This window comes from Camelus ferus, chromosome 26 (assembly GCF_009834535.1).
Source record: "Camelus ferus isolate YT-003-E chromosome 26, BCGSAC_Cfer_1.0, whole genome shotgun sequence".
Lineage (NCBI taxonomy): Eukaryota > Metazoa > Chordata > Mammalia > Artiodactyla > Camelidae > Camelus > Camelus ferus.
The window spans coordinates 14,644,941-14,658,043 of record NC_045721.1 but is presented as its reverse complement, the minus strand read 5'-3'; the positions used below and the strand labels follow the sequence as shown (position 1 = coordinate 14,658,043).

The following is a 13,103-nucleotide window of genomic DNA, read 5'->3' as shown; positions in this document are numbered from 1 at the left end:
TTTTATGTATTCCTTGAGAAACTGTTAAGTGTGAGTCCGCTCTCCAGAAAACAGCCACTCAGGGTAAATATGTAAAATCCAACTTCTAGTCAAGCTAAGATATAAACCCAAGGAGTTCCCTGTTCTGTTCACTGAAGCCCCTGTAAGAAGCTGTGCCTTACGGTAAGCACCCCCACCCTTCTGTTTCTGGTCCATCTCCTTAGACACTGCATCCTACTAGATCCTCTCATATGGGTGTTCTCTCACACTTCTGTCAGCCAGTGACCTCAAGTTTCATTCTCATTCATAGCTTTGGTACAGTTGTGCAAAGACAAATTTGACCTTTCCCGATGACAGCTCTTCCACCATATTCTGACAATACATCCATGGACTACAGTAATAATTTTCCTCCCGGCAAATCCAATTGCTGGCATGCCTTAGCAGAACATCGACCCTAGATTCTGTCCTTATTGTCTGATTAGCTTTTTCCTGGTTTCTCCTGAGGCAACGATGCTGGTCAAATCCTTGATTGACAGTATTCACTATCTTTAATGGTAAAGAGCACAGATTCTGAACCAGACTGCCTTTGAATCCTAGCTTTACCTCTTGCTAATCATGTGACCTTGTCTTAAACCTCTCTGCCTCAGTTTTCTCATTTGTGAAATGGAGATACTAAGATTACCTGCTTTTTGGGCTGTTGAGGCCGAATGAGTTAATACATTTACCATGCGTGGTACATACGTGAGCTGCACATGACAGCTACTGTTATCGCTGATTGTCCCCGCTCTGAGGAAGTGAGTGCAGGGCTTATTCAGTGATTGAATGGGGAGGAGGCAAAAGGGATACAAAGAGGGAAAAAAATAGGATTGTATTTCAAAATGTTGCATTTTACCACAGAGGTAATTATCAAATCGGCCAAATAACCCCATACCTTTGCTTTTGAAATTTAATGTTAGCAGCTTGAATTTACTCTAATTTCCACTTCTCCTGTGTGTGTAAACCACTTCAACCTAACTGACTGGTTCTCTTTCCAGTAAATCATGAGGATTACCTTTTGCTTAATAAACCTGAAAATTTCTGAGTCAATGATAGGAAAATGCTTAACAGGAAGGCCAAACTCCAGCAGTACCCCAGTCCAGAACACAGCAAAGAACAGAACAGAGAGAAAACACATCCCCAGTCTTTTACTGGAATCTGAGTTAATAAATAGAACAAATGGCAAACAAAAGGTTGAGTTACATCAGAATGAAGAAAGAAATGATGAACCTGGGATTCCGGTCTGAAACTCTTATGCAATATGATTAATGGAGCTAACATCGCCTCTTACACATTAGAAAATACTCTAGGGTTTAAAACAAAAGGAACAACTTGTTCAGAGGATAATTGATGCTTACAGATAAATTTCTCAATTTTGTACCCCAGAGAATACTTTTACTTTTCTTCAAGATCAAATAAACTGACCATTTCATCTTGGCAATTATTAACTTGCCACATTATTTATAACTAAGAAAAATTTGGCTTCTGTCCATACAGTAGTTGAAATGACATTTTAGTCCGTATCTTTATAGGTAAAATTTTATTATCATTAGTACTATAAAGCAAAATTTTGACTGAACTCTGGTTTTACTTAATCTTCAAGTGACCATTACTAAAGTTAATAAAAATACAGAAATTCTCTGGATGAGCATAGTAATAAGTTAAAAAATCAAAAATATGTTTTTATAAAGATAATGGATTTTTGTAAACATTCAGACATATAGGAGGAAAAAAAAATCGGAGTATTGGGATTTGTCCTTGACTCTCCTCTTTTAGTTTTCCTTCCAGTTAAACTGATTTCCTCATATATTTGCTTCTGGGCTGAAGCCAGAACCAACATTGTCCCTATTTCTAATCAGATAACGGAGAAGCAATTACAAATTCTGAATGCTGTTAGAGGATCCTGGGAGGCAGAGTGACTGGTCCTCATCTAAGCTGTGTCTCTGACTCGTTTCTGGCTTTAGGCAAGGTATTTAACCTCTCTGCATTTTTGTTATAATTGTAGCAGTGCTAGTTTATTTCACAGGTATGATATTAAGCATAACTCAAGGAACAACCATTGGCTATTGGGAGAGGTCAGGTTGATTAGAGAGATGGCTGCTTCTGCCACTTGGAAAAGAGATTTAGAATTACACCTCCTTTCCATTCTTGGTACATTTTGAATGAACTGGATGAGAATTTGATGTAAATAATAAGATTTGCAGTTTTAATATACAACATGGAAAGTAAAATAGACCATGCTATAATTTCCATTTCAGAAGTAAATACTTCAGAAATGTTCTTTATGTCTGTCTTTTGGGAATCAAGCTTCTTTGGCTTTTTAAAACTCATTGAGTATAAATTCTTGAGATAAATAATAAAGATATAGTTATATTCCAGGACCGGAAAAGGGAGAAAAATTAGAATAAAATAACTTAAAAAGAGTTTCTAAGTCTGCATTTATGGGTAATTTTTTAACTGTCTTACATTAATGTGAAGCACCTTATTGTATCTTACACATTACTATTTGTGAATGCTTACTTTTTTTTAATTGAAGTATAGTTGATTTACAGTGTTGTGTTAGTTTAGGGTGTAATGAATGCTAACTTATTAAATATGCTTCCTTCATGGGGGAGGGTATAGCTCAGTGGTAGAGCGCATGCCTAGCAAGCACAAGGTCCTGGGTTCAATCCCCAGTGCCTCCATTAAAAATAAGTAAATAAATAAAACCCCAATTACCTACCCCCCCAAAAAAAATATGCTTCCTTCAATAACTTTTTCTTCTTTTTATATTTCTTTTATCTTGTATCCTTTCATAATAGCTCACTTAAAACATATCATTTTTTAAAATTTTACATGCTAATAATGTACTTTTGTCTGGTAATTGTATTTTCAAAAGTTATATGTCAGCTGTAGAACTGTAGAACTTTTCAGTTCCAAACAATATTTTTGCCGTTAAATTTAATTTACTATAATCAGCTAACTTAAAACATTTTTAGTAGGGAAGAAATTGGATTTTATAGACGTAGAACAATTTATGTGAAATAATATAGTACGCCAAAGAATGGCCACTTGAAAACTATTTTAATTTTATAATAATTAGGAGTTTTGAAGCAGCCCAAAGCAAAAACATTGTAAAAGAAATACAACTAATTATGTAGTGAGGAACTAAATAGTATGATATAACTTTACCATAAGCCAGATTTGTAAAATAATAATGGTTTACTGTGATGAATGGTGGAGGTCAGATTTTTAAAGCATAGAGTGTTTTTCAAATACATAGATATTTCTTCAATATTGTAGAAGATGGTTGGAATTACTAATGAGGGCAGAGGGGAATTTTAGAGGACTTAAGATATTCTCAGGAATTATTCTAAAGATGATCAAATTAATATAATGACTCTTAAAATATATATAACATTTTGAAATGCCTTATAGTTTAAGGACCTGACAGACTAGGGGCTGCCTCCTGTCTCTGGGAAAGACCAGAGTTGATTATTTGAATGCAATGAGTTGGGAATTTCAGGACACCAAGAGACAGAGACCTTCCAAAGCTTTTCATTGGTCCTTTATTTGCTACCAAATTTAATGCATTGCAATCTGTATACATGTTATATAATTTCCCAGTATCTCCCAGGGCACATTCAACACACACTTTCACTTATGCAAGAGCTAGATTCAGATATAGATATAAGAACACAATTTTAAGCTAATTTATTTATTTCTGAAATAAAATACCTGACTACACAAAAAAGGGAACTTGATGAACTAAACAAAAATACAATAATTTCAACAGATAGCGTTAAAGCAAAATGTGAAAGGCAAAAACTTGCATGACTTAATTCTTGACGCCTGAATATTTTATCTGATAGTTGTTGGAAGTGGATTAAAGTAATGAAGAGCTGGTTGCTATCATATAAGAAAAATGAGATTATTTTTATTCCTGGAAAGAAAGGGAAAAGCTTAATCAGTAATCCATTAACCACACTGGTTCTTTTCAGTCAGAACATTTTGAATCACATCCACAAAAAAATGGTATTATATTTTTATACTAATCTCCCATATTAATGTGAATTTACTTAGTGAAAGTCTGTTTTATTTCTTTAGGCAAATGATGTTCCCATTCTGAACCTTGTTTCTTCAAGTGTTTATGATGTTTGACTGGGTGATCTCACTTCCTTTAATTATATTTGACCATGTGTTCTAGCCTCATGGGATAATAATTTCTACTTCTACAATCTCTTTTATGTGTTTTAAGAAAACATTTTCTATTTTCTATCTCTATTTTATTTTGCTTGCAAGCAACACAATTATTCTTCCTTCTTCTTTTCTGTAACCTTAAAAAATTTTGTGTTTGTGACCATGTAATTGATTACATGTTAAGAAACCTCCACTATGTGGAGGGCTTTTTGTGCTGTTTTGTTTTACTTTTTAACTACTTGAACTTCATGATAAATTTTAAGTTTAAATAATAAATGACCATAAGGGTACATACGAGATTTTTTTAAAATAGCAGCAAAGCTGTTGTAATTTTACTCAAGAAATATATCTGTTATCAACTGAAAACATGAGTCAAACTAATAATTTATCATGAGATAGCTATGATAATGGCTTTAACCTATTAAGAGCCAAGTTTTAAATATAGTTTTTAGTTATTTTTTTTCTTTGAGGATTTTATAAATCTAAATAATCTCTTTTAAAAATACATCTTTTTAAGCTGTCACACACCACAATGTCATGTATGCAAATAAATAAAAACTTTGTGAAAGGCACAGTTTATTAAGGGTTCTGAGTCACTGCTGGGAGCAGGAGATCATGAAGGGAATCATAGGAACATCCAATAAATTCAGCAAACAGACGTAAAAGAATTTGGTCTCTAGTAAACAACTGTAAAATTGTGAAAACAGATACTGGGAAGCTTTAAATTTGAACTTAGGTTCACAAATTTTCTTCTCATTCATTCAACGGCTATTTTATTAAGTACCTGTAGTGTGTTGAATTGTGTCCCCCAAAGTGATATATTCAATTCTAACTCCCATTACTTGTGAATATAACCGTTACTCAAGGAACACTTTTAAAGAGGTGGATGTGACCATAGCAAAGGGGACTAGGGGAGAGTGGGGGGAGAGGAGGTGTGAGTGAGTAGGGTTTGCAGATTATGTAAAGCCTTGTAGGTGGGTGACCACTATCCCAGTTTGCCCAGAAAAGGCTCAGTTTAGACCATTGTCCCAGTATTATTCTCAAAATTGTTATGGTTTTTTACACTGGAATCTTCCAGTGGTGGCTTGGACCAGATGGTAACAACAGAGTGGTAAGTGGTGGTTGGATGTTACATTAATTTTGAATGTGGAGCCACTCCTTGGAAAAGTGATTTTGCTTCTCTACTTTAACGTCCTTTAGTTAAAAATAAATATTGTCATTTCTCTTCTAAAGGCATCCTAAAATTAGTTTATGGCAGAACTATGAGATTCCATGTGTTGACTACATGTTAGCAATTTTTTAACATATTTTAATTAGTGCATATTAATGTATTAACATGGAGGCAGTATTCATATAAAATTGTGTTGTTGCTAAATTATTTTCTCTCTTGTTAAATAAGCTACAAATATTTTATTTCTAACCTGTGTCTTTTGGCACTCGTTTTAGTATAAAAGGCTACAGTGATTTAAGTATGCTCTATCCAGCTAACTAATATGTGTTAATTTGAAGCATATGAAATTGCCATTTGTATAGGTCAAAAATGTTAAAACATGTGCCATCTCTTATAGTTCAACCTAATATATTAAGAAAGGATCAACTAGGCAGTAAAGAAAGACGCTCAGGAGGCTTAAGGGGGCCTTGGAGGCTGCATGGTTTTTGGCAAGTCACTAGACACCCCTGTGTTTATTTCTTCTTTTTGGGATCAGGCCTATGAAATAAAATACAGTAACCGATTGTATTTTGGTTGAATGTTTCATGATCCTCAGACACAAATACAATAATATGGTTACAAATGACTGTTTTGCTCCTTGCAGCCGGCATGCTGACTTTATGGAGGTGCACCCTTCTCCCCAATGTAAGTGATCTACAGCCTGGTAGAGGTGTACTCCATGTGGCACCAATCTGCTGTTCTGTGCGGTGCCCCCAGCCACACATGCTGCTTGGCATCTTGCTGGGAGTGGAGCAATTGTCCCAAAAGGGCCACTCAGGAATTTTTCTCTGCCATTATTAAAATACTGTTCTCATAATTGTGAAGAAAGATACTAAAGCATGCTGTAGTCTGTAATTTTCTGGTAATAGAGATTAGAAGACTAGAGGCCACTAGATTTTTAAAATTTTCAGAATTTCCAAGAGTAGTTAGAAACTGTGTGCTGAAACTTCCTCATTCTAGTCCATTTGTTCCTGTTACTGTTTTTTTCTGAAATCTTCCTTAAAAATAGACTTTTCCTGCTGTAATTTAGTTTAAATGGATGGTTATTGCTTCTTAATAAAATCTCTGACTACTGATTTATAACTGATCTAACCCTTTGCACTACTTAATGTTTAAAAACATTCAGCCACAATTAATAAGGGATAATTTTTGTTCTGATTTAGCAGTTGAAAGATACTAGATAATTTTTAATTTCATTGGTGGTGAAATATACATAACATAAAATTTACTGTTTTTACCATTTAAAAATATATACTTCAGTGGCCTTAAGTACACTCACACTGCTATGCAACCTTCACCACCATTTCATCTCCAGCACTTTTTCTTCTTCCCACAATGAAACTCTGTACCCATTAATCAATGACTACTCTTTGCCCTCTCCCCCAGTCCCTGGCAACCACGTTCTACTTCCTGTTTCTATGAATTTGATTACTCTAGGTACTTCATCTGAAATGAATCACACAACATTTGTCCTTTTGTGTCTGGCTTATGTCACTGGCATAATGTCTTCAAGGTTAATATTTCATTGTCTATATAAATACTCTGTTCATCCATTCATCTGTTGATGGACATTAGGGTTGTTTCTACCATTTGGCTATTGAGAATGATGCTGCTGTAAACATTCGTAAACAGATATTTGTGTTCAAATCCCACTGTCAATTATATCTGCCTTTTTTTTTTTTTTTACGTTATGGAGGTTTGGTTTTTTTTCATTAGAATTTTTAAAACCCAATTTTATGTAGTATTGAAAAATATGTTAACTGAGAGAATTAGCAATAGCATTAAAGTCTAAGGATACTTGCCTTTTCTATTTTGAAAAAGGAGAACCTATTCAGAAGCTGGTCAATGTAGCAGCAAACATTGACCTTGGAGATATTTATGATTCAAGTAGAAAAACACTACATATTATTTATAAACAAATAAGACAAATTGAGAACTATTCCTCATTGGTGATCTTTGGAGAGCAATACTCACCGTCTCAGCTTTTCTTAGAAAAGATTAACCTTAAGTTTCCAATGAAATACTACTCAATATTATTGACGTTTAGTACAGACGATAGTAGATGCATTGACAACCTTTATATTTTTTTTCAAATGTGATTCATGGAGTATAAACATTGAAAGCAATTGAATTCTTTCTTTTTTTTTCCCTCCAATTTTTTTTTTCTATCTTTCATTCTGATGGAGGAAGAGGCCCATGTTTCAGAGATTTGTTGTATTTTATTAGGCCTTAACTGCATATAATTATGTTTAAATGAACAAGGTTAGACCACTGGTATAGCTAAATCTAAAGAAAATAAATCTTATTGTAACAGTGTTTGATTGCTTGCCTAACAGGAAAGGTAGAATTAGCTTCGTTCCATACATACCTAAAGTAAATTATGGTAATTGCAGTGATAATTTATTCTTCTGAAGACTCTTTCTTCACAAATGGAATCTTGACAGGTGGCCAATGTTAATAATGTCAGATCCTTCCAAGAACTCCCAGACAAAAGAAACATTACCCCCAGGATCCGGATGCAAATGTGTTTGTTTATAACATCAGATGTCTTGGTTTACAGCATTCACTTCAGTCTGAAATTTTGCTAAATTTGTAGGTTTGACCACAACATCTGCAAATGCAAAGTTTAGGAGACTACTGCATTATAAATGGGCTCTGACTTTATCTTTTATGGCAAAAATAAAAGCTACCTAGGAAAATTTGTATATAATTCCAAGATTATTTTATCGATTAGAAAATACTAATTGATAGCAAGCCTATTCCTGTTTCTTCTGAGTTTGTTCATGCTTCTGTTTGTTTGCACTTCTCACCTCACTTCTCACCTCACTTCTAGCCCCTCTCAAAGCCCACAGACGGGATCTCTGTTTTACACTGGAAGACATTTTAAGTGCCATAATTAAACTTAATTTTCTCTATATCTTAATATAAGGTAATATTTTTATATAATTAAATGTGTTTAAAATAAGCTCTATATATTAGCATCTAGTATACATAGCACCTGGCATAAAGCAGGTACCCAGTGTGTGCTTGAATTTTAAAGAAAAATAGTTACTAAAATAATAGAAAGAGTAAAATACCAGTTTTCCTAAACTGTTGCTACAAATTATATCATATGAATGTATAAAAGGATGACTTACTTAAAAAAAAAAGGGAGTCTATGAATTCTCATCAGAACCTTTCTGTACTGAAAAATTGTATATGTTTTTTTTAACATTTTTTATTGATTTATAATCATTTTACAATGTTGTGTCAAATTCCAGTGTATATGTTTTTGTTTTATCTAATTTCCTTTGCCCACTTAGCTGTGTAATTTACTCAGCACTTTACTTCCTTCTGTACATTTTGGTTATTTGGTTTACAATGGTGGGTAAAAGGGTTCAATCATGATAGGTAAATGATACATTTTCATGGTAAATTAATTGGTATCATATGGATTTCTGCACAGTTGTCATATAGAACATTTGGACTTTGTTTCTTTCAACTATTAATTAAATATGGACACAGAATGAAATTTAAAATAAGCCTCCCTTCAGACAGAAAAATGCCTTTGAAAGAAAGAAGCAAAATATTGTGCCTGTACCTTTCCTGTCTGCACGGAAAAAACTTGCCAGCCAGTGGGCTTCTTCGAAAAAAGATCAGGCAAGAACGTGGCTCTTTAGTTGGGGAATCCTCCAATGTCAGTATCTGAAGATCTATTCTCTGAGGCTGTTCATTCCTCCAGAGAGGAATCCCACATGCTCTGGCCTGGAGAGATGGGGGAAGTATAGACCTGGCTGCCTGGCGGCCAAGCTGCCAGGGTAGGAGTCGCCTGGGGAGGTCTCATACTTAACAGAACAATGTCTCTCCTCTGACCTCCATTGCGCCTGCGGTCGTGCTACCTGGGGTCTCTCTGGTTCAACCCTGAAAGACAGTAAGCCTCTCGTTTTCTGATGAGGTAGGAGAAGCTGGATTCACCCAGCTGCTCAGGGTTTAGGTGAGGATCTGGGTGTCAGCCCGTCACTGCACCCTGCCTTCCAAGCTAGCAGTCACCTCCAACCCCACAGCTGTGTGGGACGCTGCAGTGCAGCCTTGCTGGCTCCTTGTGGTACTTACTCCCTCTGCTGCTGCTTGCTATTCAGTTTTAGCATCTCTGCCAGCTCCCCCATGTGCTTTTTGTCATCTTATTGACAATGCGTACCATATGTTTTCCCCTCTTTTTCTTCCACCTTGTCAATCCATGTCTTTTCCGTTTTTCTTTACTCCTTTTCTATTCAGTTTTGAGAAAGAAAGAAAAAAATAAATGTACATGTTCAATCCAACCCAAGGTCCCTCCCTAACTCCTTCCTAACACTTATTTTCAAAAATATACTTAACCCATTGTTTTCCCCTTGACCAGGATAAGCATAGGGGAGGAAGTATGTCAATGCAAACAGACTAGTTTTACGGCAAGGAAATTACATTCTCCCCTCTGAGAAGGATTTCTCCTCTTGGGGAAAGTTTTCCACAGAGGCAGTAAATAAACTTTTACTGGGGTTGCCACAGTAAGTTAGATGCTAGGGACACAACAATTAGCAAGTGTGGACTTTGCCTTCAAAAATCCTGTTCTAAGCCAAATAACATGGACAAAGGGAAGCAGTTGGAGAGAGACATAAAAAACCAACCAAATGATAATTTCACCACCTGGCTCAGTGCCTGAGACATAGCAGGCTTGCAAGCAGTGTTTACTGAGTGAATGAATGCTATATGATGGTCTGTAAACATGGTATGAGAGCGCAGTGGAGGAAGTCATTAATTTTGTCTTGAGAGGCCATCTGGAAAAGTTTAGTTTTTATATTTAATTACATATGATTTTCACGAATACTAAATTTACATTGAACTTAACTTTCATTTTAATATTTATTTTTATTTCTTCCCCAAAACATTGCCTTGATGAGGCAGCTGTGCTTTATTCTCCCACAGCCTACGGCACAGGGCTGAGCAGATAGCTGATAACCAGTAATGCTGGCTGATGCCACCATTCTTTGTTTAGTGCAGCTGTCTTCTCTCCTGCCGAGGTGCCCTAATATTCCCTTGCAGAAGCACGTGACTTAGGAACAAGAAAGTTGCAGCCATGTTCAAGAGAGAGTAAGAAGTTCACTGGGGAAGACCAGGTAGCAGGGCCTCTATACTTCTGTGCAGCCTGGTCCCTATGTAGAGCAGGCATAGATGTATAGAGAGAGGAAGGCCATGCAAAGTACAGGTCAGGGGTCATGGTGGAAAGCCCTCCCAGCTTAACTGCTGGGTCTTCAGCGACTCAACCTCTCTGATCTAACCATTTGTGTGATAGTACTTATGTGACAGAATTATTTGAGGATTAAACAAGATGCTCATAAAATGCATGCCACAGGTACTCCATATTTATTTAATATATACCTATGTTTTAGGTATGTAGTTAAAAAAAAAAAGTCAGCTAGAGGTGAAAAAGTGTGAAGTAAAATTGTGCAGTTTTATCTAGTAGACTCTTTATTATTCTCTGTAATGCACAAATTTCACATATTTTAAGAATTCACATTATATTTTACAGTGCTTCCGAAGATGCCCATGCCATGCTGTTTGTCACTGAATTTAAATAATGCCCCTTCCATTCTGAAACTGTTTTTGTTGGCCCAAGAAGGACTGAGAACTGCCTACTTTGTTAGCATAGACTGAAAACAATTTTGTCTATTAAATCTTTAAATCATTGCTTCTCAAACTTTGCTGAACTTTGGAATCAGCTGGGAGTCTTAAAAATTCCAAGACCTGACTGCCGCCTTTAGACTTTTGATTCAGTTCCTGGGCATGGACATTTTTTAAAGCTCCCCAAGTGAGCCAATGGGTAGCAATGCTTAGGAACTTTTTTTTTAGTGTTTTTTTTTTTTTTTTAGAGGGGGGAGGTAATTAGATCTATTTATTTATTTATTTGTAGAGGAGGTCCTGGGGATTGAACCCAGGACCTCATGCATGTTAAGCATGTGCTCTACCACTTGAGCTATACCCTTCCTCCCAGGAACCATTCTTCTAGTTACATAAAAATTGAGAAAGAGACACGTGAAAAGGACCTAGTAGTCATAGGTTTTATAAGAATAAAATTAGGCTGACAGATAAATAATTCAGTTGATTCCAGTTCTTTTTTTTTTTTTTTTAGCAGAAACCATAGGTATAAAATTTGTTTGAAGATTATGCACATTTCTGTCCTAGGCTCCTTAGCTTCTAAAATTTATGAAAATTCACCACTGGCAGCACAGAGAAGTTATTTTAAGGATGAGCAAAATTTTTCATCAAGACTCACGACTTCAAGATTGATTTTTAAAATATTCTCAAGAAGTGATAAAGTTAATTTTTTTCTACAACTTTAAAGAGGGCTTAAAGTTTTATATTGTGTTGGTAGCTTGCCTATCCATTAAGACATTAAGAAAAACAATACATGTCACTTCCCACTTGTAACTTTTTTTTTCTTTATTCCTTTTTTCCAAAATAAAAAGTCCCCCACATACAAAATGAGTTCATCTAGCACTTATCATAGGCCAAGTTGTCTGAAAATGTTACATCAAGATGGCCACAGTCTTATGAAGTAAGAATTGTGATGTCTATTTTACAGATCAGGAGCATCTGATAGTAAGTTGCCTAAGGTCACACAACTGGGAAGTGGCTAGGCCAAAATATGGACCCAGGTCTTTGTGCTTAAAAAGCCTGTGCCTTTTCCACATTCCAAAAAGCCAGAGTCCCACCTGTATGTTTGCTGTCAAATTGCTTCAATTCTATACAAGGTAACAGTGAGCATCCTTTTGTTAGAGGAAGCCTGGGAAAGTCCAGGAGAATTTCCTTGGCTACTCTCAGGTTAGACATGGCCTTGAACTGCATCTGACCTCCTGGAACCCACTGAGTCCGAAGCTCCAGATCTGGTCTCATGAAAAATTCACAGTAAATTAAGTTTATGAAATTCTTTTCATTCTTGCAGTTCTTCCAATGGGAAAAATGGTGAAGATGTTCGGTTTCATCCTTGTCACCACTACCCTGGTAATGGGCAAGGCAACCTGGGTAAGCTCATTACAAACAATATTGTCTTTTTAATTCCTTCTTTAATCTGAAGTTTCTTTTATTTTGCAGAGACTATAGTAACTTGTGACTGAAGAAACAACTAAGGGAGAAAAGTGAAAAAGGTTTGTGGAAGCACCTTCCACAAAATAGGCACTTACTAAGTGCTTAAAAATTCTTTTAAAGTGCTTAAAACTTTTAAAAAGTAAAAGTCAGTATTCTCACTAAGTAAAATCTTTTTGAATTTGCTGGAGTTATTTGGGTGGTTACATGATATTAAAAATGTAAAACTGTCCTTTCAAATTGACCTTTCCAATATTGGACACTGTCAATGTAAAATAAACAGATTATTTGAAAGTCATTACAATGAACCTGTGCCTTCCGCCGTTTGTGAGTAAAAAGGAGAAAACACACATTTGCTCAAAGTTCAGGGAGAAAGAAAACCCCTAAGTTTTAAATAAGCTTACTGACACTGTATATGTAATCTCATAAAGATTGAGCATATTTGCCCTGTGTAGTCCACTATATTAAACAATATCACAACCAATTTCCCACTATTAGAAAGCAACACCAGACTGCAGACGCCATGGAATGTCTTTCTGTTTATTTTTCAGACAGGCTGGCTCGGGGCTAAGCAAATAACTTGTTCAGAGAGGATAAATCAAAG

At 35.6% G+C, this 13,103-nt stretch overlaps 1 protein-coding gene across 3 annotated transcripts in view; it reads left to right on the top strand.

Moving 5' to 3' along the window:
* Positions 1-13,103, top strand: part of FGL1 (fibrinogen like 1) — a 35,860-nt gene that overhangs the window by 6,779 nt on the left and 15,978 nt on the right. The window contains exons 1-2 of one of the 3 annotated variants that reach the window (XM_006192881.3): positions 1,875-1,984; positions 12,360-12,439. In XM_006192881.3, the coding sequence (XP_006192943.1) occupies positions 12,368-12,439 (72 nt within the window). In that variant the 5' untranslated portion in view covers positions 1,875-1,984; positions 12,360-12,367. Of the gene's footprint in view, positions 1-1,874; positions 1,985-6,008; positions 6,050-12,359; positions 12,440-13,103 lie in introns of those variants that run through there. The other 2 variants (XM_032468636.1, XM_014566149.2) reach the window with 2 other exon arrangements.